The sequence below is a fragment of the Urocitellus parryii genome, chromosome 2, assembly GCF_045843805.1.
Source record: "Urocitellus parryii isolate mUroPar1 chromosome 2, mUroPar1.hap1, whole genome shotgun sequence".
In the NCBI taxonomy this organism is placed as follows: Eukaryota; Metazoa; Chordata; class Mammalia; order Rodentia; family Sciuridae; genus Urocitellus; species Urocitellus parryii.
In genome coordinates this window covers 132,900,530-132,922,725 of record NC_135532.1, presented here as the reverse complement: position 1 = coordinate 132,922,725, position 22,196 = coordinate 132,900,530, and the positions used below count along the sequence as shown (strand labels likewise).

Below are 22,196 nucleotides of genomic sequence, written 5' to 3'. Positions count from 1 at the left end.
CTTTCATTCCCTACGAGGGTCTAGAGAGGATTTTTTTTTTTTTTGTACTGGGGATTGAACCCAGGAGCACTTTACCACTGTCTTACATCCTGCCTGTTATATCTGCAGCCCTTTTTATTCGTTTATTTTATTTTGAAAGACGGTCTCGTTAACTTGCTTAGGGCTTCGTAAATTGCTGGGGCTGGCCTTAAAATTGCCACCCTATCCTAACTCAGCCTCCCGAGCTGCTGGGTTTGCAAGCATGTGACACCTCGCGCGATTGGAGAGAAATTTTTTATTATCTTCCTCAGTTGTATCTCCATTTTGAGTCAGAATGACTCACGTGCTTGGACAGAGACCCATCACACTCAAAGTATTCGGTTTTCAACCATTTGAGAACGTTCAGGAGGCCGATCGTCACAGGCATGCAATACAAAGCAGTGTCCTCCAGAGTCCGCTGTGTTACGTCCAGCGCAGCGCCGCCGGAGCTTCCTCCAACCTGGAGCGTCTGCAACACTTTGCAAGGACACCGAAGAGGGGGGCACGTCAGAGCTCCGACTTCCTCCCGACGCCGTCTGTGATTGGCTCCTGGGGTTATAAGAAACACGTGAATGAACAGCTGCGGTTGGCAGAAACTTGCTGGAGGTCTCTAGGTGGTATCGCTCTCTCCTCCTTGTCAACCCACGGGCGAGAGGATCCGGGGGAGGATGAAGTCGTCCTGTGTTCTGCTCACCGCCCTGGTGGCGCTGGCCGCCTATTACGTCTACATCCCGCTGCCCAGCTCAGTGTCGGATCCCTGGAAGCTGATGCTGCTGGACGCGACTTTCCGGGGCGCACAGCAAGTGGTGAGGCGCAGCCGGGCGCTGCTTCTCTCTCCTTCCTCTTAAGCAAATATATGATGGGGAAGCAAAATTTCTTGTTCGTGTTCCACGAGAACACATTTTGCTAACGCAGTGAGGCGATCGCTTTTTTAAGGTGGCCCAGCCGGACATTTTCAGAGCATCGCCTTCGCCTCCTTCTCCTAGCGGAGGGCTCGATCTGTGTCGCCTGGTCTGCGTGTGTGATGGAAGAGGTTAAGTTCTTGAACAGAATTTGACAGTTGTTTAACTTCGCGTCTGCTCTAATTATCGCCCTCTTTTTGGTTTGCAATGTCAAGCCAAATCCTTCAGCATTTTCTAAACCGCTCCTCCCTCGTTTTCGTTCTCCTATAGGAGCCGGCAGAGAATGAGTTAAAATGTTGTAGGGAGGTTCGGGGGGGGGGGGGGGGGGAAACAGGCTGTAATTCCAAGGAATATAGCCACCTTAAAAGCAGAACCGTGCAAGGACAGTCATCCCAATGTCCCCTTGGCCTTGGCGCGCTCCATTCCCGGGGACTGCGGGCAGGGCTCCAGTTCCGATAGTACTTGAGGAACCGCACGGATCTCCCATTTCATCCATGGCACTTCGCAGCTCAGGCCAGGAAAGGAGGCCAGAAGGCCCGGCTGGCTGAAAAGGTGGCAGAGACAGTGGCAGTCCTTGTGTTTCGTGCTTGTCCCACAGCATTTATTTTATGACCTTGGCTGTCAAGGAGATTATCTTTGCCTGAGCCAGGATACTGTGCCTTAACCTGGAAGGGTAACATTTCTCGCCATTAAATTGTGGGTGTGTGCCCTCTATCCACACCAGATAGGGAAAGGAAACTGGTTTATTCCATGGGAAGAGGCATTGTTTTTACAGTCAGAACTACAGTCTGCAGCCAAGCCTAAGCCCTATGATTGGGCAGTATTTCTGAGCAGCCTACCTTATTTAAACTAAACTCAACTCTTTTTTATTTATATTTTTTTGGTGGTGGTGGTACTGGCCATTTAACCCAGGGGCACTTCACCACTGAATTATACCCCAGCTCCTATTGTTTATTTATTTATTTGAGACTGGGTTTCTAAGTTGCCCAGACTGGCCTCAAACTTTTTAACCTTCTGTCTTAACCTCCCTAGTCTCTGGGATTACAGGCTTGGGTCACCAGGCCATATGTCTTATCTAAACTCTTAACCCTCCTTCAAAATCAAATGATCTCCCTCCTCCAACCTTGAACATTAATCTCAGGTTATTTTTGTAAAGTTCTTTTTTTTTTTTTTCAGAAATGACAACTAGACAAAGAGATTTTTTAAAAATGTGATTTTCCTAGAGGGTTTACATTTCCTTTTTCTAGCCACTATGTGTAGAATTACATAGGCTGTGTGGCTTTGTGCTATTAAAAAGTCCCCTTCCTAGGGCATTGTAGTACACTTCTAGTACAGATTTGCTTTTCCCCAGTCCAGCCACATTCTTCACCTCCAAGTCTTCTTTTGTCCATTAGGAAAAGTCTATGAAGCTACAGACTTCCTTCTTTTCCAACTGCTTATTAAAATTTGACATGACAAAACAATGACCATTCCATTCTCTAGCACTGATATCAATCAAAACCAAAAAATCAGTCTTCATGTAGGAAGCCCAGCTATCCCTCTCTTCCCTTATGAGATTATATAATTTGAAAGTAACACCCTTCAAAGATTCTGGAGAACAGTGGTGTTTACCTGCGTAGGTTAAATGGACATCTACAATAGAAATAAGGAAAACACATGCTGAAAATACATGGTGGCCCATGCCTTTGGACTCAGGAGGATTGCAAGTTTAATGCTGGCCTCAGCACCTTAGTGAGGCCCTAAGCAACTCAGCAAGACCCTGTTCCAAAATATAAGAAAAGGCTGGGGATGTGGCTCCGTGGTTAAGCTTCCCTGGGTTCATCCCTGGTACCAAAAATAAATATATAAATAAGGAAAATATGAAAAAAGAAACCTGTTGTCTGCAGACAATATTCTTAATTTTCAGGTCACTGAGAAAATCTCCCTTATTATAAGTAATGTGGGGAAAACAGGGTTTGTAGAAAGAACTATCTTCCCTACCTAGGTGACCAAACCATCAAGAGTGAGGCTGTATAGGGTTCTCCCCAGTGTGCCCTCAGCTAGTGTTTGGAAATGGAAAGATTGTAATGCCAGGGCCTATCAATAGATGAGGTGACAAGAATCTTCACCTTACACTGTGACCCTGGATTGGAGTAGATTGGCTGAAAAGTGACTCCTGTCATTTTTCTTCTGCATTGTGAAGTATAAATAAGATCATTCAGAACAGATGAAAGCATATCTTTCTCAGTAAAGCCATTTTCCTGAGTTTTCCCTGTAAAATATGAATCAACCCGGAGCCTGTGTATCCTAGGCAATGTATGAGTGTAAACAAATGCATACACTCATACATTCCTGGGCTATGCGTGTAGCATTTGTTTATTTTGTGGTACTGGGATGGAACCCAGCTCTACCCCTGAGTTGTATCCCCAGCCCTTTTTATTTATTTATTTTTTAATTTTGAGACAAGATCTTGCTAAGTTGAAGAGGCTAGACTTGAACTTTTGATTGTCCTGTCTCAGCCTCCCCAGTGTCAGCCATTGTTTCCCACCCCAGTACTGTACTTAAATGCCTGGTATGTGTAATTCCAAGAGTTGTCTCCAAGGATCCACTATGAATTGTGGGGAAAATCTATCAGGTTACCTAATTTTGTTGAAGCAATAAAATAAATGTAAATTGGAAGTCATTTATATCCTTGAAACCTAGAGAGCTACCACTGAATTGCATGGCATAAACCATGTTATTCAAATAAATTTAGTTTTCATTGGTTGGCTCCATTGTAAAAGTAATGGAAGCCATTTAGAAGATTAAGTTTGGCCTACTTCCTGACACAGCAGCACCTGCCTAGCTGGCATCAAGAGTCAAGAGTATTGCTTTATTCTTTTTCAAGTGCTTTACCCTTTACTACCACTTCTTATCACTTTTATTTTGTACAGTGAGCCACATTATTGAGATATGTTCATTGCACTGTTGTTCCTTGAAGTCCTCCAATATTTCCTAAGAAGTTACTTAGGGATAATAAAAACTTAAAAGAGCTGGAGATGTAGTTCAGTGGTCAAGAGCTCCTGGGTTCAATCCCCAGTACCATAAATAAATAAATAGTTACTTAGGATTTATCTCTTAATTCATCTCAAATACAGATGCTACATTGGAATACCCTAGAAACCATTAAAAAATCCTGATGCCCAGGTCATAGCCTATGCCAAATTTATTTGGTATCTCTGGAAGATAAGGATTTTTAACAAGTGTTTTTAGAACTTCCTCCAGGTGATTTAAATTGCAGAAAACCTTGAAAGACACTGCTTTATAAAATAAATGTATTTCTGTGATAGATAATACATTTTCTTTAATCTGTTCAAGTTACATTGCATGTGTGTAGCTGGGAATGACCCCTTTTACATTAGCATGGATTAGTTTATCAGATTAGTTGGTTGATACTAAGAGTCTACGGGGATAAAATACTAACTAGGCTAATTTCAGTGTTATAAAAGAGCCATTATAACGCCTGAGCAGTGGAAAAACACAAGTGAAAACAGGTCTGGGAAGGGCAGTGGAGCAGTTTAGATAATATGGGGCAACAGGAAACTAGAAGAGAGAAAGGAGAGAGGGTAGGGAAGTTATGAATGCTGATTTCAAAATGCTATGCAAGTGAAGAAATGCAGATGAAGGGACTGAGATGTGTAAACTGCTGGAGAAAATGTACATCAGGACTACTTTTGTTGAGGACAGTTTGGCAATACTCACCAGAAGTATGTTGGTTCTTTGACTGAATTTTATTCCTCTGGATAGAATTGGTTGTAAATCATGATGGATATTGGCAAAATTGGGCTGGGGTTGAAGCTCATGATGGAGGTTTGCCTGGCATAAGCAATCTGTAGTTGTAAACTTGGAAACTTTTACAAGATTAAAAACTTTGTTTAACTAGTCCTTTTTAGAGCCCTGCCATTTATAAGAAATGTGGAGAAGCATTTAATACATGTATTTTTCAGCATCATTTAAAGGAATAAAAAATTTAAAACAATGAAGGAGGGGATATGGCACGGACCTCAGAGGTAGTAGAGCACTTGCCTAGCTTGTGTGAAGCCCTGTGTTTGATTCCCAACACTGCCCCCCCAACAAAAAACCAAGATTAAATTATGGTGAATATGGTGTATTCATATTTGGGAACACTATGCAATTGAAAAACTTATGTTGTAAAATAATGTTTAATGACTTGAGAAGATTTGTATATTAATCAGGAAAGGCTATAATATTGCACATACACTATTTACATATCAAAAAGTACATTTATGTATTTTTTTCACAATGAAGATATAATAAAAAATTTTTAAACCTTTTTTTTTGGTCTAGGGGTATGTTTCTTTTTTCTAGAGTGGAATTGTGTGTATATGCATATCAATGTGATGTATATTTCTTTTTTTTTTTTTTAAAGAGAGAGTGAGGGGAGAGAGAGAGAGAGAGAGAGAGAGAGAGAGAGAATTTTAATATTTATTTTTTAGTTCTCGGCGGACACAACATCTTTGTTGGTATGTGGTGCTGAGGATCGAACCCGGGCCGCACGCATGCCACACGGGCACGCTACCGCTTGAGCCACATCCCCAGCCCATGATGTATATTTCTTAGAATTGTTTTATGAAGAAAATCAGATTTTTTTTAAAAAAGCTATTTTGATATAGCTATTATAGTCTCATGCAAAGTCACTTAGACTTAGCACAGATTGAAAACCTACAGTGTTAGCTGGGCATGATTGTGCACACCTGTAATCTCAGTGACTTGGGAGGCTGAGACAGGAGGATGGCAAGTTTGAAGCCAGCCTGGGCAACTTAGTGAGACTCTATCTAAAAATAAAAAGTAAAAAAGTCTGGGGATATAGCCCCAAGTAGAGCACTTATCTAGCCTTTGGAAGGCCCTGGGTTCCACCATCAGCATCACATAAAAAGAAAAAAAAAAAAAAGCTCGGAGCTGATAGACATCATATAAGAGGTACAATTACAAAAGCTTGTAGGAGAGAGAGGCCTTGTATAGTTCAGAAGGTAAGAAAGAGGGTGACCCACAGTAATAATGATATTTCAAGGGAATTCAGATCAGGAACCTTGATCATCTATCTCGTAACTACCTGTTTTTCTATTTTTTTTAAGTCTATCTATCTATCTATTTATTTATTTTATGGTGCTGGGAATTGAATCCAGGACCACTTGAATGTTAAGCATGCACTTTATCACTGACTTACAGGGTCTTGCTAAGGTGCTGAGGCTGGCCTCCTGTCCCAGCTCCCACAGTAACTGGAATTACAAGGGTGCACCACTGCACCTGAGGAGTTATTAGTTCTTATACTATGAACCTTTTCAATGACATAATGTAAAAGAAAGGTTGTTGAAACTGGCATTTCTTCTGATATTCACCTGTTTCTTATGGATGATAATGCTTTTAGACTAGTCCAGTAAAGTATTTCATTCTGTGTAATGCCTCCAAACTTGTTGAGCTTTAATATGACCTCACCTGAATTGCCTGGAGGTGATGTGATTTGGGGCTGTGTGGGTGTGATTTAAATGATCACAGCTCAGCTGGAAACCCTATGGAACTGTAATATGCTAACATTTTTCATAACAGTTTTGAACTGGAATTTCTACTAATGTCAGGCAAATTTAATTTTCAAACCTTAGTAAATAATAAGTTTTGCCTATTGCCTTCCAGACCTACAATGGTGTGTATTTCTTCATGTACACTGGAGATTTCACTAACCACACTAACTTTTAGATAATTTCAAAGAATTGTTTTCATTTATTTTTAAAATTAGTGACTACATGTGAATAATTATTTAGGAATTACAGACTTTATGTGCGGTTTAAGTTGCTTTGAAGCAACTGCCTCACATTCTTTTTACTCAATATTTTTGATTGGTGCATTGCAATTATACATAATGGTAGAATTCATTGGTACATATTCATACAAGCACATGGTATAATAATATAATTTGGTCAATATCATTCCCTAGTATTTCCCCTTTCCTCTCCCACCTCCTTCCCCTTGGTTCCTTTTCTCTACTGTACTAGTCATGAGATCCCCACGCCCCCACACCCCAATCCCCACTGTCCCAGGATTGTCTTTAAACACATGGCAGAAGAAAGGCTTGAAGACTAGCTTCAGGGGCTATATTTAATCAGTATTAGTTCTAAAAGGTGAGAGATCTAAGTTTTCTGTGCAGACAGCACTTAGAAAACATTTAGGTCAGATTGACTTAGCTACCAGGTTTGAAAGACAATGCCTAATTTATAGTTGCTTTTTTTTTTTTAAGCATTTCTACAGATAGAACTCCGAATACCGAAATCCATCATTCTTACTGTGTCCATCCCCACCTCACTGTCCCTGCACTGGGGATTAAATCCACAGCCTAGCACATGCTAGGCAAGAGCTCCAGCACTGAGCTACACCCATAGTCCTTTTTTTGTTTGTTAACGACAGGGTCTTACTAAGTTGCCCAAGTTTGCCTCAGATTTGCAATCCTCTGTCGCAGCCTCTTGAGTTGCTGGAATTAAATTTCTGAGGCCTTAAAGAACAAAATCTTTTATTTCACCTTACATTTATATAGCACTCTTGGGTTTATGGAGAATTTTACTTATATCACTTCATTTAACCCATTTTGCCACATTATCCCAGTTGTGGAACACCTACAAAAACTTAAATATAGGGTATCGTATGTAATAAATGATATGTAATATAATTATATAACAACATAATAATAATAAATTAATATAATATAAATAAGCTCTAGATTATGATTTCCAACCTAATTTATATACTTATGTCAATTTCATTGAAATATTTGTAAAGTTGAAAACTTGGGATTTAATGGGGTTAATTTCTTATAATAAACTACTGGTTGGCACTGTTATTTTCATTTGTCTGCTGAGAAAACTTGAAACACAGAAAAGGTAAATGACATCCTCAAGATTACATGATTAGTTATACTGTGAAGCAGGGACTGGAATTGAAGTTCCTGGGCTCCTAGTCTCATGGTATTCTCACTGCTGGGCCATGCAGTGGGAATGGTCACTATAACTTTTCACCAGGACAGTGAAAGGTTATATTCTGACATTTTTTGAGTTTGCATGGTTAAAGGATTAAATTTCTTTGGTATACCAAGGGATACTGAAAGCAAGGGGAATTATACAAATGGTTCTCAGATAAAAGTGTTTTGTTTTATTTTTGGTACTGGGGAATGATTCCAGGGATGCTGTATTATAGAGCTATATCCCCACCATTTTTATTTTTAATTTTGAGACAGGGTCTCACTAAGTTGCTGAGGGTCTTGCTAAGCTGCTTAGGCTGGCCTCAACCTTGAGATCTTTCTGCCTCAGCCTCTTAACTCACTGGGATCACAAGCTTTATCCAACTTGATAAATCGTAATAGTTACAGAAAATGTTTTTAATTTGTTGCCTCTATAACACATTTAAACATCAATATCTTGTGGGTCAAATTAATATATTTGCAATGTTCCTGTTTGGACAGCTCACCTCTCTATACTTATTATCTTTGCTACTAAGCACAGATAGATAGTCCCAAAGTTATATGTAAAGTTTATTTATTGTCCAAACTAGGACATTTGTGAGAGTGACAGGAACTACTAATAATAATCATGCCAGGACAATAGTCTTAAACCAGAATTATTCCCAGGTAAATCTGGATGATTTGTAAACTTTTGGCCTGATAAAGCTGAGTTGCAGAATGAGCCCTATCCTAGGTGCTCCCATCTGACTCAATCCTCCAGTCTCCACTCCACCACTCCCCCAGTTTTTTGTCCCCTATAGAATATTACAGAATAAAAGTACTAAGTGACGTAGCTGGCACCACTCTGTGTCCCTGAAGACTGAACAGACTGGCGTGGGACACCTTTCCTCTTGTCCCTCCGACTTGCATGCCCTCCCACACTCACACTTTAGTCAACATCCCTATATCTTTCAACATCAACTCAAATATCTTCTCTTTTTGGAAACTTCCCCACCCTCCAGCAGTCCCAATCAGCCTTCATTTCTCTCTATCCACTCAGCTAGTGTCTCCTTTTTCTTTTATGGCCCTTTCCCATTTCTTTACTTAATGTAGACATTTCTTAATGTGCAGGGTCCCCACCAAATCATCAGCTTTCTCACCTTGGTAGATATAATTTCCCTTTTACTGTTTTTAATTTTGTTTGTTTGACGATCAAGATAGAAAAACTAGAACCAACATAGACATTTCATGGTTCTGCTTTCTTTCAGTCTTTGTATTACTCCATCTGCCCCAACAGACAGACATAGGGCCTCTACGTGCTTCTGACTCTGAATAGAGCCCAAAGTGGTTTTTGTTATTCTTTGAAACTTCTTTTCTTTTTTGCAAGCCTAGCTGATTTCTGAGTTTTTAACTTCCTCATGACATTTTACAGATTTATGCTTGTCTTTGTAAGGAATTATCTACTTGTTTCTGGCTAAATATCATCTCCTTAAATGATGATTGGCAAATTTCCACATTTATTTGGTATCATTCTATATCTTTTCTGCCAGAATAGATAACTGATGATTACTCCATGAGAAATTGAGAGGTTCTCTTCTAAGCTTCCTATCCCATAAATATTAGATTTAAACTACTTTTTCTTTGAAGAATTTGAACTCTCTCTCTCTCTCTCTCTCTCTCTCTCTCTCTCTCTCTCTCTCTCTTTCTCTCTCCCTCTCCCCCCCCCACCTCCCTCCCTCTTGTTTTTGGTACTGGGGATTGAATCCAGGGATGTTTTATCACTGAGCTACATCCTTATTCCTTTTTTCTTTCTTTCTTTCAGGGTCTTGTTAAATTGCTGAGGGTCTCACTAAGTTGCTGAGGCCGGCCTCAAACTTAATCCTTCTGCCTTAGCCTCTCAAGTCACTGGAATAACAGGTGTGGGCCACCATGAATGGCAAGTCCACTTTTTTAAAGTGCAAGATATTTAGTTCACTATTTCTTATATGTATATCTATTCTAAATTAGGGTCTTTGTCCAAAGGTTTCTGTATAATAATGGATCTATTTACTGAATCATAAACACTGAATGATAATTGACACTGTAAAATTAGTAATGTTCTTTATTTTATAAGAAAGGAAATAGAGGCCCAAGAAAGTTAAGAAACTTATTCACAGACACATGGCTGCTTAGTGAGGCTGGGCATGGATGAGGTCCGCTGGGCTCCCTAGCCATGCCTGTCCAGCCTTCCTTGTCCCCACCTCACTTCTCTATTCCACCCTCTTCTGTACTTCTTGTGTAGTCCACACTAAGAATGCATCATACAGGAAGGAGCTTCTTTTATATTTACAGATTTTAGTGCCGGAGGATATTAATATTATTAAGAGAAAAACTTTAGACAAAATAAATTTAATGGAGTGTACATAAGCAAAGGACAATTGATAAATCAGGCAGCACTCAGAACCAGAAGAGGTTCAGAAAGCTCCACTCTGCTTGTGAGCCAGGAGGTTTTGGAGGCCGAACATGGAAGCAAAATAGAAAACTTATTTGGCTACAGCTAGACATTTGCCTTATTTGGGTATGATCCTGTGAAAAGTTCTTTAGTTTAGTTGGTGGTTTCTGATTGGTTAAATTTAAGTTTCATTTTACTGTTTATATTGACTTGTGGATTTTGATTTGCCTGGGAGCTCTGGTTACAGGGACAACCTCAGGCTAATGGCCTCCTTCTTATTTGTCTTAATGATGTATATTACACATTACAAAGGGTTCCTTGGTTAAATAAAATTTGGCAATGCTGAGTTAAACAGTAAATGAGGTTTTCTTTCTTAATGATAAAGCATTCTAAGATTCTTACTATTTAATGTGAGTTTTGAATCTTTTTTTTTTTTTAGGTACTTGTGATTAAACCCAGGAGCACTTTACCCCCAAACTACATTCCCAGTCTTTTTTCTGTTTTATTTTCAAACAGAGTCTTCCTAAGTTGCCTAGGCTGGCCTTGAATTTACGATCTTCCTGTCTCAGCCTCCCAAGTTGCTGGGATTACAGGCATTAATCGCTATGCCTGGCTATGTTTTGAAACTTGCAGAGGTGCATACCTGTAATCCCAGCAACTCAGAAGGCTGAGACGGAAAGATCTCAATTTTGAAGCCAGCTGCAGAAACTTAGGGAGATGCCATCTCAAAATAAACAGGGCTGGGGCTGGGGATGTAGCTCAGTAGTAAAGGACTCTTGGGTTCAATTTACAGAACAAAACAAATAAAAAACTAAACATGTATAAACTTAGTCCCCAAGTTTAATTGACTATAGTTCTCTTGTTTCATAAAATATTTCATGAAACTGATAACATATTACCAATTTTTTTCCTACCAACATCATTTTATTTTGTTTGTCTTGGGAAATGCATAGCATTAAAACTTGAATTTTTATTTTAATGTCTGTTAAATTCACAATACAAATTTATGACTTTTAAGATCTTCTTTCCACCAATTCCAAGTTGGGATTTCTCCCTTAGATGTTTAAAGAACATTTATTAGAACATTTATTTATACCCATGGTAGAATATGATGTTTCACCAGTAAATAAAGTTTCATAAGTCTGTCCTATGCACATCATGAGACATGAATATTACCAAATTTTGAAGACCATTTTCATAGTGATTTAAAGCATGGACATTGGTATCAAAAACTGTTTAAATCCTGACGTTGAGCCATACTAGCCATATTAGTATGACGTTGAATAGAGTATTTAACTATTAGTTTGTTTCCTGATCTAGTAAATGCATACATAATACTTAACCTAAAAAGTCATAGTGAAGATTTCATGAGATTATGTGTATAAAGCTCTGTTGTCCCCATCATTGTCATTATCCCTGCCATCCTCATCAAACATCAGTTAATGTATAAAATACCTGGACCAGCATCTGGAGCATGAGAATTAATTTAGTCCAGATCTGAGTTTGGCAGTTGTCCATAGTATCCTACAATAGTAGCGTGTGGTTTTTGTTATACTGTTTCCACTTTCCTACTGCTCTCAGGTTTATGGCTTTCTATACAGGTGTAGATCTTAACATGGTCTGCTATTGGCTATGTCTACTAGGTTTAAATCCAATCTTTAGCACCTACTAGTTATGGGACTAGTTGAGCAAGTTTTTGAACTGTAAGGAAACTGCCAGCCCCAACACATTCTCCCAGGCATTTGTGGCTTTCATATTCAGTGTCTCAACCTACACCCCATTTGCTCAGATGAGTTCAAGATGTCTACTACCCAAGCTGAAGCAATGTTGATATTAAGCTGTTGTTTCTGACTAGAAATAGTCAAAATGTATTTTATATGTCCTGGTTAAAACCTGGGATGGGGGTTACTGATATTACATACTAGATAGCAAAGCACATAAAGTATGGAAATTCCCTTTCCTCAGGTAATTAAATTGATGTTGGTTGGTTATCTTTGTGGACACATATTTTACAATTGGATTCTTTTAAAATTATTTTTGATTGACAGATAATAATTGCACATATTTATAAGGTAGGGTGTCATGTTTCAATACTATCTATATATTGTATGAACAGTCAGGTTATTTGGGTTATTCATCATCTCAAACGTTTATCATTTCTTTGAGCTACATTTTCACTGAGCTACATTCCCTAGCCCTTTTTATTTTTATATGGAGACAGGGTTTTGCTAGTTGGTTAGGGTTTTACTAAGTTGCTGAGGCTGGCCTTGAACTTGCAATCCTTCTGCCTCAGCCTCCCACATTGTCACTGGGATTACAGATGTGTGCCACCACATCTGGCTCAGATGAATGTTAACTTACCCCATTTTGCATTGAATTCTATTAGTTCTATAGTTATGATTGAAACATTTAAATAAACATTCTATAATTTGATGAAGGTCAGAGGGGCAGATTTTTACAGAATATTCCATATGCCAGATTTGGGTCTTAGTAGCCACAGGTGCTGCTATGGACCACAGGTTAAAAGCTTAATAACTGTTCTTTGCATAGCCAATTAGTATTGTGTAATTCTGAATTATTCAATTAAGTGAAGCTATGTCTTGTTTTTGGTTATGTCTGTAGAAGGACACCATTTGGTAGTGATTTTTAATTATTCTAAAAAATTAACATCAGTTTCCTGTCTCTGTAATAGCTTCCTCCCCCACCCCCAAATCATAGACTTTTTAACTGCTTTTAAAACAATTGGAGTTTTAAGCCAGTGTGGTAGCATACCCCTGTAATTCCAGCTACCTGGGAGGCTAGAGGCAGGAGGATCACAAGTTCACAACCAGCCTGGCCGACTTAGTGAGACCCTGTCTCAAATTTTAAAAGGCTGAGGATGTAGCTCACTGCTTGTTTAGCACAGATAAGGCCCTGGGTTCAATCCCTAGAACTGGGGGTGGGGTGGGGGTGGGGGGAACGTTGGAGTTTTGAGTTGTTTTGAGTTGGGGTATTGCTCAGTGGTGGAACATTTGTCTAGCATGCACTAGACATGGGTTCTATGCTCAACACTGAACAAAATTTTAAAAAAGTTTGACTTTCATTTGGGAGTAGTCTATGGTTATATCTTTTTTGGTACCAAGTATTGAACCCAGAGGTGCTTAACCCTGGGCCACATTCCCCCCATCCTTTTTTAAAATTTTATTTTATTCAGAGACAGGGTCTCGATAAATTGCTAAGTTGCTGAGGCTAGCTTTGAACTTGTGATCCTCCTGCCTCAGCCTCCAAAGCTGCTGGGATTACAGGATTCTGCCACCACCCAGCCCAAGGTTACATCTTTATACCACCTCCAACCACCTCTTTCTCTTTTTTCTTTTTTCCATTTTCAGGCTTCAGAGAGTACAGAGCAATCATTGGTAGCATTTTAAACTCTATACACTTGTGATTCTTAAAGTGGCTGCAATAAAGATTGGTTCCTGTGGTTTTATGTGTACGTGGAGATACAGTGTTACTTTCAGATCTTTTAAATGTATGAAGTCATACTCTGTTACAGCTCTTCCTCTTTCTGCTAGGGAAGGAAGTGATGCCTTTTTCCTTTTCTAAAGTGCAAGTATATTTTTAGCAGACATTTATCAATCACTCAAAATGTGCCAGACACTGCAGAGGCCTTGAGGTTTTTGCACTATGAAAATTCTAGAAGTAGACAATCCGGACAACACTGACAAGTGCTTCCAGCTGTGGTGTGTTGTGAGAGCTGTGGGAGCCAGATAGAGAAAGCTCCCATATGTCTGAGGAACTCAGGCTGAGGAGGTTCTGGCTGATCTGAGTCTGAAGGGATGAGAACCATCACTGATCAATCAGACAGGCAGGGCATCCAGGGAGAGAGAACAGGAGGGGCCAAAGTCTGAAGTGGGAGAGCATGCCACATACAAGAAGTTACTTCCACTAATTTTCTGACAGAATTTTTTTTTTTTTTTTTTACATAACTGAACCATGGGTGGGACTAGCCTGTCTTGTGTTGTTAAGATCTTGTATAACTTGTTCCAGCTGCTCACATACTAAAATTGTAACAATACAGAGAAGACAAGCATGACTCCTGTGCATGGATGACATGCCTTTTTTTTTTTTTTTTTTTTTTTTTTGCATTACAGGGGATTGAACCCAGGGGTGCTCTACCACTGAGCAATAGCCCCAGCCCCTTTTATTTTTCATTTTGTATTTTGAAGCATGGTTTTATTAAGTTGCCAAGGCAGACCTTGAACCTCCTGCCTCAGTCTCCCAAGTGGCTAGGATTATAAGTACGTGATACTTAGCTGGTAAGCATTCTACATTTTTTAAAAATTATATCCTTCATTGTGGTCTCTTTCAATAAGTTAGTAATAGGATTATGAGAGCATACAATCATTGCATGAATTTTCAAGAATAAGTACCACTTGGTGAAATAAGCTTAAACTACTTATGAAAAATATTCTCTATTACAGGGCCAAAGGTGTGGCTCTGTGGTAGAGTGTTTCCTGGGTATATCCCCAGCACTGGGTGGGGGTAGGGGGGAGTCTGTGTTATAAACCTATAGAGTAGCATTTAAATTTTGGTGACTAATATAATTTGATTGAAAATGTGGTTTTCTAATGTTATTTGCTTCAGTAGCTTTTTGTCTTCAACAAAAACTTTAAGTCAGTCCTTCTGGTTGCATCTCTAGTGTATTGCTTTAAAAAGCCTTCCTTTGTTTAAAGTTGGAAAGAAACACTAAGTTGTTGGCAGCAATGGTGCCTCATTTGAAACAAAAGCTTCTTGCCTATTCACCAGAGGGTGGGTCTGTAGTTTAGAGAACATGATCTCTTGGGTTAACTACCAAGTCTAGTTTCCCTTACTATGTTTGTGTTTCTCATTCCACTCTGTTCTTTCTTGTCTGTTTTTTTTCATCTTGGCATTGGTAATCGTCTTGTTTAATTACTTCTACATAATTTGTTCCCACTGCCTGGCTGGTAGCTCTGGAAGGGAAGGGGTATGTATGCCTATGGGTTTCCCTACTGTGTTGGTCAGCTTTTCCTTTCTGTACCAAAATACTTGACAGAAACAACTTAGAGGAAGAAAATTTACTTTTGCTCATGGTTTCAGACTTTCAGTCCATGGTGGGTTGACTCCACTGCTCTGGTCCCAAGATGAAGCCGCACATCATGGTAGGAGGGCTTAGTGCAGGGAAGCTGCCCCACTTATGGTGCCCAGAAAGCAGAGAGAGGGAGGGGAAGAGGACACAGGGAAGATGCACTCTTCTAGAGCACACCCCAAGTGACCCACCTCCTCCAGCCACACCTACCTGCCTACATTACCACCTAGTTGGTCCATTAAAACTAAGGTGGACTGATTGGGTTATAGCTTTCACAGTAGAGAGGGTACTGGTGATGACATCTCAAAGGAAGTTGTTTCTCTACATCTCCTTTCTCAAATAAGGACCCATCAGTAAAATCAATTAGCAAAATTGCTTGGTTTTGCCCCAGACTCCTATTTTCTTTCCACGAAGAGCCCAAGTAGGAAAACAGTATAGGGTAAATTGCCTGCTGCTTCATAAGGCATGAACTTAGAAGCAACAGTGAAAAGAAACATAATAGTGTCAACCTACTTTATAAACAAACAGAGATATGAAAAATTATGGTATATAAGTGTAATAAGAATTGCAATGCATTTTGCTGTCATGTATTTAAAAAATTAATATCAATTAAATAAAAAAAGGAAAAGAAACATAATAGCAATGCTGGATACTCGTTCATTCAATGATTCTAGGGAACATTAATTGTGTACTAGGTAGTATACTAGATTTAAGGCAACAAGGAGGAGGCAAGAGACCTGGAAACTGCTAATGATAATGCAGCACATTCCAAAAGTTTGAACCAAGTACTGGAGAGCAGAAAGGCAGGAGTGACCATCCAAGCAGTGTATTGGACAGGGCGATACAGAGGAGGGACCCTTGAAGTGGACACTGCAGGATTAATTGGAGTTTGTTCATGAGAGGAAGCAAGAAAAATTCTAGTAACAGATGGAACCCTATAGTTAAACCCTTTGCCTCTTTGAGGAAAGTGTGTATTTAATGGGCAAGACAGACAAATTATACAGTCTAGCAGGTTCAGGGAAGCAGGTTATAGCAGTATTAAGGTGTAGGGTGTGTTTGGACAGTGGGTGGGTGTCAGACTGCTTAACTTCTATAATCCTTGGATGTCACAGCTGCTTTAGAATTTTCCCCACAGGAGCATAATTCCTTTAGTATAATAAAACTGATTTTTTCCCCCTTATTCTAAGAGGTTAATAATCATGCCAATGACATTTTGGAAAATCAAAAAAAAAATCATCTAGGATCCCATCTTAACACAACCATCCTGTTTTTACTGTATTTCTGTTTAGTCTCCTTGTGTATATGTTGTCTTGCTTTTGCTAGATGCTTCCATACTATACATACAATTTCAGGCACTACTTATTTTACCAGAAGGACTTAGCACATCATTACTGCATAGCATTCCCCATTCTCTTTGCAGAGAGTGTATCAAAGAACTTATACCATTTTCAAAACTGTTCCCCTATTAGCAAAAAGTTAAACTGCTGTGTGCAGTGGTGCAGGCCCTTAATCCCATGCAACTCATGAAGTAGAGGCAGGCGGATCACAAGTTTGGGGCCAACTCAGCAACTTAGTGAGGTCCTAAGCAATTTAGCAAGATAGTGTCCCCACCACCCCCCCAAAAAAAAAAAAAAAACAAAAAAACTAGGGTTGGTAATGTAGCTCAGTGGCAAAGCACCCTTGGGTTCAATCCCCAGTACAAAAAGATAGAAGAATTTAGACACTTTAGTTACTTGCCACTGTAAAGAATGTTACAGAGGTGCACATATAATCTTTTTGTTTTTGCTTTCCTCAAGAGATTCTCAGTCGACCCCCTAGATACAAGGCTATAAATCTTTTTGCAAGTCTTTGAGAAGACCCAATAAATACTCCTTAGATTCTCCATCATCTCTTTGTCCATTTTCATCCATAATTAACATAACTTAAGATGTAAAATAAACAAGACCAAAAAAAATGTTCAACACTTTTGTTTTTATTTTGCTTACTATTGTCCAGGTTTGAAAATAGACCAAACAACAATTAATAAATTATTCATATTTGTCTGGGAAAATGTGGTCAGACTTTTCAGTAACCGGGTTAACAGTTGAAGACTAACCTGTTCATGTTATTTTTGGTCCACACTATATGCTAAACATTTTTAAAAATTTGTTGTCAACACTTAAAGGTCCAGATATTTCACACAACGATCTGGACTTCCTGCTTCTCTCAGAAGAAGTCCTTATCTGGCAGCCCTGGGCCAGAATTTTCCCTTCCTACAGTTGCCTGGAGCTGAGTGTAGCTGCTTCTGTAGATATTGGTTCTCCAGTTTGCCACAAGCCTCCCCACTCCCTAATGTTCACATCTGTTTTAGTCATTTTCATTAGTTGCCCTGGCCTCTGAAGGCATGAATTTATGATCTCATAGCATATTCAACAGTAAGTACTAATTTAATGTCTCATGTAACATATTTATATATTACATGTATATTTATTGAGTAACTTTCATTTTGTACAAGTGCTCCAAATAGTTCCTATGCTTAAGGGATTCAGAATCTGTTGGGAGAAACGAGACATGACTACACAGCAAGCATGTCAAAATACAGGAGCATAAGCCTGGAGATCTCAGGATCAGTGAGTACCCGGATAATTTTCAAACGAGCAGTACAGTTAACAAGGGCTGTGAACCCTGAAGGGTGAAAACTGACAGTGGAAAGATTAAGGTTGAAGCCGTACTTTGATGAATGAGTCAGAATAACAATTTCAAGGAGACAAGAGACTGATGACCTGGATGTTAGAGGAGAAAGAAAAATATAAAGCACCAACAAAAGCAAGTCTGTGGGGGAGGAGCATGTTGGGGAACTGTGAGGGGCCTGCTTGTTTGGAATACAGGGGATGTGGAAAGGAGGATGGGCATCCACCCTTCAACTATCACCACCCGTGGCCATGCACTTCACAGTTGTTCTGGAAATACCCAGACAGCAAGCAGTGCGTGCCAATACTGGCCCATCTCTCTTTATGCAAAGTATGCTTTCCACTGTTTTCAGACTCCTTCTCTTACTTCCTAGCTCTGCTTACTTCAGGACAAAATGAAGAGAACTTGATTTCTGTCATTAGAATCCATGGGGGAAACTTGGTGTAAGAGAGACAATAGAGAAAAGGAGGAAAAGGAGGGAAGTAGGTTATGAAGTTAGGAGAAAATGAAAAGGAAGGGTAGAGTGGAAGGGCGGGCATTTTAGCAGGTACTACCAAATTCCAGGGGAGCCAGGTTCATTTGCCCTTTCCCACGTCCGGGTCCCCCAGCTGCAGAACCTCACCTACAGATCTCCACCAGGATACTTTGCTCCATGCTTGTTCCTGTAATTCCTTGGAGCCTCTGAGAAAGATCCATAGGATAGTTTTATGTGCCTGTGTCCTAATGCCTACTATTGCATAGAAGTTGTGTAAGCGCACACACCTTTATCCTATATGATCCAGCTGAAGTCAAAGCAAACTTCCACTCTTCTCCTGTCCCCACTCTTTCAACACTGTCTTCCTAGGAAAGGGGACTGGGTAGTTGTGCTGAAGACCAGAAGGAAGTGGATCCCTCAGAGAAGAAGTCTCACCTGGGGCTCAGAGCTGGTTTGGAACCCTCAGGAGCCCAGAGGGTGGGACTCAGGCTTCTTTGTCATTTGTAAGACAAGGAGACTGGACAAGGCGAGGCCTTCCCAAACCAATGTCAGAATTTGTTGAATAATAACAAATTCATAGGCTACGCCAGTTTCATCAATGACAGTTTACTGAATAAATACTTGGGGTCACCTGGTAGTCATAAGCCAGGCAATCATAGGTTCTTTTATTCCAATTTAATTTCTAATATCTGTAACTCTCAAGTCACATAATCACACTTTACACAAATATAAATATATATGAAATATGCTAAGAAAGGTTAAAGCTGCTTCAGGGTTATAGGATGATGTGCCAATGGCACAGACACAGGGAGAAATGAATGCAGAGTCAGAGTCACTGTGGGTGGTCAGATAAGGATTTAAAGGCACCAGTTCCACAGAGTTGTCAAAGCAGAGGGTCCAGATGGATGGGAATTTCAGTTGGAATGTCAACTCAGGGTGTCAGCTGGGGTAGGCCATGTGTGGTCATCACAGGCAGGAGAAGCTGCACTTTGCTCAAGCCCTCTGGGGACATAAAATCAAGGTTCATTGCTGTGGCAATTTTCCTGGGCAAGTTTTCTGATAAGTGACCTGGTGACAGAGTCAGTGTGCTACTGTGTTCAGTCTTAGGGGCTCCTCCTTTTATGGGTCTTGAGTGAGGGATCCTCATCTGGTGAGGCTGATAAGCTCCCATGTCTGGTAGGATTTGGGATGTTCACATGTCCAGGCACTCCTTGATCCACTTTGATTGGTTGGCCCATAGACGCTGTTTATCAGTGTGTGCCTTATGGTGGTGCCGGGCAGATGGTGGTGTTTACTTATACAAACAGGGTATGCAGTCATTCTACTTTCCACCTGTACACTCAAAATGGAGTATAATGGCAAATAAACTATTGCTTTACAGAATGGAGTAACTGAGGTTTAAGCACATCCTAAAAACTGTTTTCTATATAGAGTAATTCAGAGCAGGGCATGGGCTGCTGTCTGTGCCAACCCTTCCTTTTTTTATTTTTATTTTTTATTTTGAGACAGGGTCTCACTAAGTTGTTGAGACTGACTTTGAACTTGTGATCCTCCCACCTCAGCCTCCCAAACTGCTGAGATTATAGGCATGTATCACTGCTCCCTGTCCAAGCCAGTTTTAAGGGTAATTAGTAGGTGTGAAAAGATTAAAGATTAAGCACAGTTAAATAAATATCTCTTTTACTACTGAGACTTGTCAGTGTCTTTAAAATGGTAATGTCTTTAAAATGGTGGGATGGCACATACCTGTAATTCCAGCAATTTGGAAGGCTGAGGCAGGGGATTGCAGTCAATCTTGGAAATTATAGTGATACCCTGTCTTAAGATAAAATAAATAAAGAAAGAAAGAAAGAAAGAAAGAAAGAAAGAAAGAAAGAAAGAAAGAAAGAAAGAAAGAAAAGAAAAAAAGAAAGAAAGAAAGAAAATGGCTGGATACGTAACTCAGTGGTAGAGTGCCCCTGGGTTCAACCCAGTACTGGAGGAAAAAAGTGATATATATACATTGTGAATCTGAAAAGAATGATGTGCAGTTTTTCCCAAAGATGAGTTGCCCTCAGGATCACAGAGCCTTTCACCCTTTGTTCTCAGCCAGAATCTACAGTTCTAGAAACTTCAGTTTGGGAAAGACCTCTCTGTATGTTTCCTTCATACCACAAACATTTTAATATTCTAACTATATTAAAGAAAAAAAACAGCAAAAGCCTAGAAAACCATAGATATGATCTCAGTCCGTTTTCCATCATTAGAGTACCACAGATGAGGTAATTCATTAAAAAAAAATCATTCCACCCAGTTCTGGAGACTGGGAAGCCCAAGAGCATGACACTGGCATCTGGCAAGGGCCTTCTTGCTGTGTAATCATGTGGCAAGACAGGAAAAATGGATGAAATTCTTTTATCAGGAGCTCACTCCTGAGACAACAGCCAAAATCCGTTCCTGAGGGCATTGCCCACATGACCTCATTACCTCTTACAGATCCTGCCTCTTAATGCTGTTACAATGGCAATTTTCTCTTGTATTCCACATTTTTAATTGGTATATTATACTTGCACATAATGATGGGATCTGTTGTCACATATTTGTGCATGCACACAATACAACAATATAAGTTGACTAATATCATTCTTCAGTATTTCTCCTTTCTCTCCCCACTCCCTAGCTCTGGGCTCTTTACTCTATTGGTCTCCCTTCAGTCTTCATGAGATGACTGCTCCCTTTCTTTTCCTTTTCCTCTCTAGCTTCCACATATGAGAAAAAAAACATATGACCCTTGACCTTCTGAGTTTGTCTTATTTCACTTAACATAATGTTCTCAAATTCCATCCATTTTTTCTGCAAATTCCAATTTTATTTTTCTTCATGACTGAATAAAATTTCATCATGTATACATATCACATTTTCTTTATCCATTTATTTGTTGATGGACACGTAGGCTGGTTCCATAATGGTTTGGCTATTGTGAATTGTAACACTATAAACATCAGTATGCACATATTACTGTGATGACTTTCATTCTTTAGGATAAATACTGAGGAGCTGGGTCCTATGGTGGTTCCATTCCTAGGCTTTTGAGGAACCTCTACAATGGCAGTTTCCAACATGACTCTTGGAGGGGACTTCCAAACCATAACAGATATCAAAGAGAGTTCAGAGATCCAACTAAGATATAAAAGCTCTCTAAAAATATTACAGGAAATGAAGATTTGGAATGATACTGTCATTGATACTGTCAATGATACTGTTGGACAGGGATGCCTTTGTTCTGGGAGATGGATGGAATAGAAAATAGGAGGGAAGAATTAAAACAACAAAAATAAGTATACAGTTAATCAATTTTGCCATGAAAGGGAAGAAAAGAAAAATTAGGATTGCAGAAACTTTCTTAGATGGAGACTTTTTAAATAGAGATGTAACAAAAGACCCAAAACTAGGAATCTGCCTACCGGGTTCCAGTTCCAATATGGCAATTACTGGGTGATTTGGGGCTTGTCACACATATGTCTTGGCCTCAATTTTCTGTTTTCCATGAGTCTATTTTTATGGTTCTTTTTGCTTTTAAAATTATACTGCTCAGGGGTAGAGCACTTGTCTAGCATGTGTGAGGCCCTGGGTTTGATTCTCAGCACCACATATAAATAAATAAAATAAAG

At 39.6% G+C, this 22,196-nt stretch overlaps 1 protein-coding gene and 1 non-coding gene across 2 annotated transcripts in view; both read left to right on the top strand.

The window, feature by feature from the left end:
• Positions 1-268: 268 nt before the first annotated feature.
• The window catches only part of Nceh1 (neutral cholesterol ester hydrolase 1), a 64,891-nt gene continuing 42,963 nt past the window's right edge, over positions 269-22,196 (top strand). The window contains exon 1 of the mRNA XM_026394986.2: positions 269-824. Within this exon, the coding sequence (XP_026250771.1) occupies positions 687-824 (138 nt within the window). The 5' untranslated portion in view covers positions 269-686. The remainder of the gene's footprint in view (positions 825-22,196) is intronic.
• Positions 14,326-14,435, top strand: LOC113187265 (U6 spliceosomal RNA). The gene has a single exon (XR_003301396.2). It is a non-coding gene; the product is annotated as a U6 spliceosomal RNA (small nuclear RNA).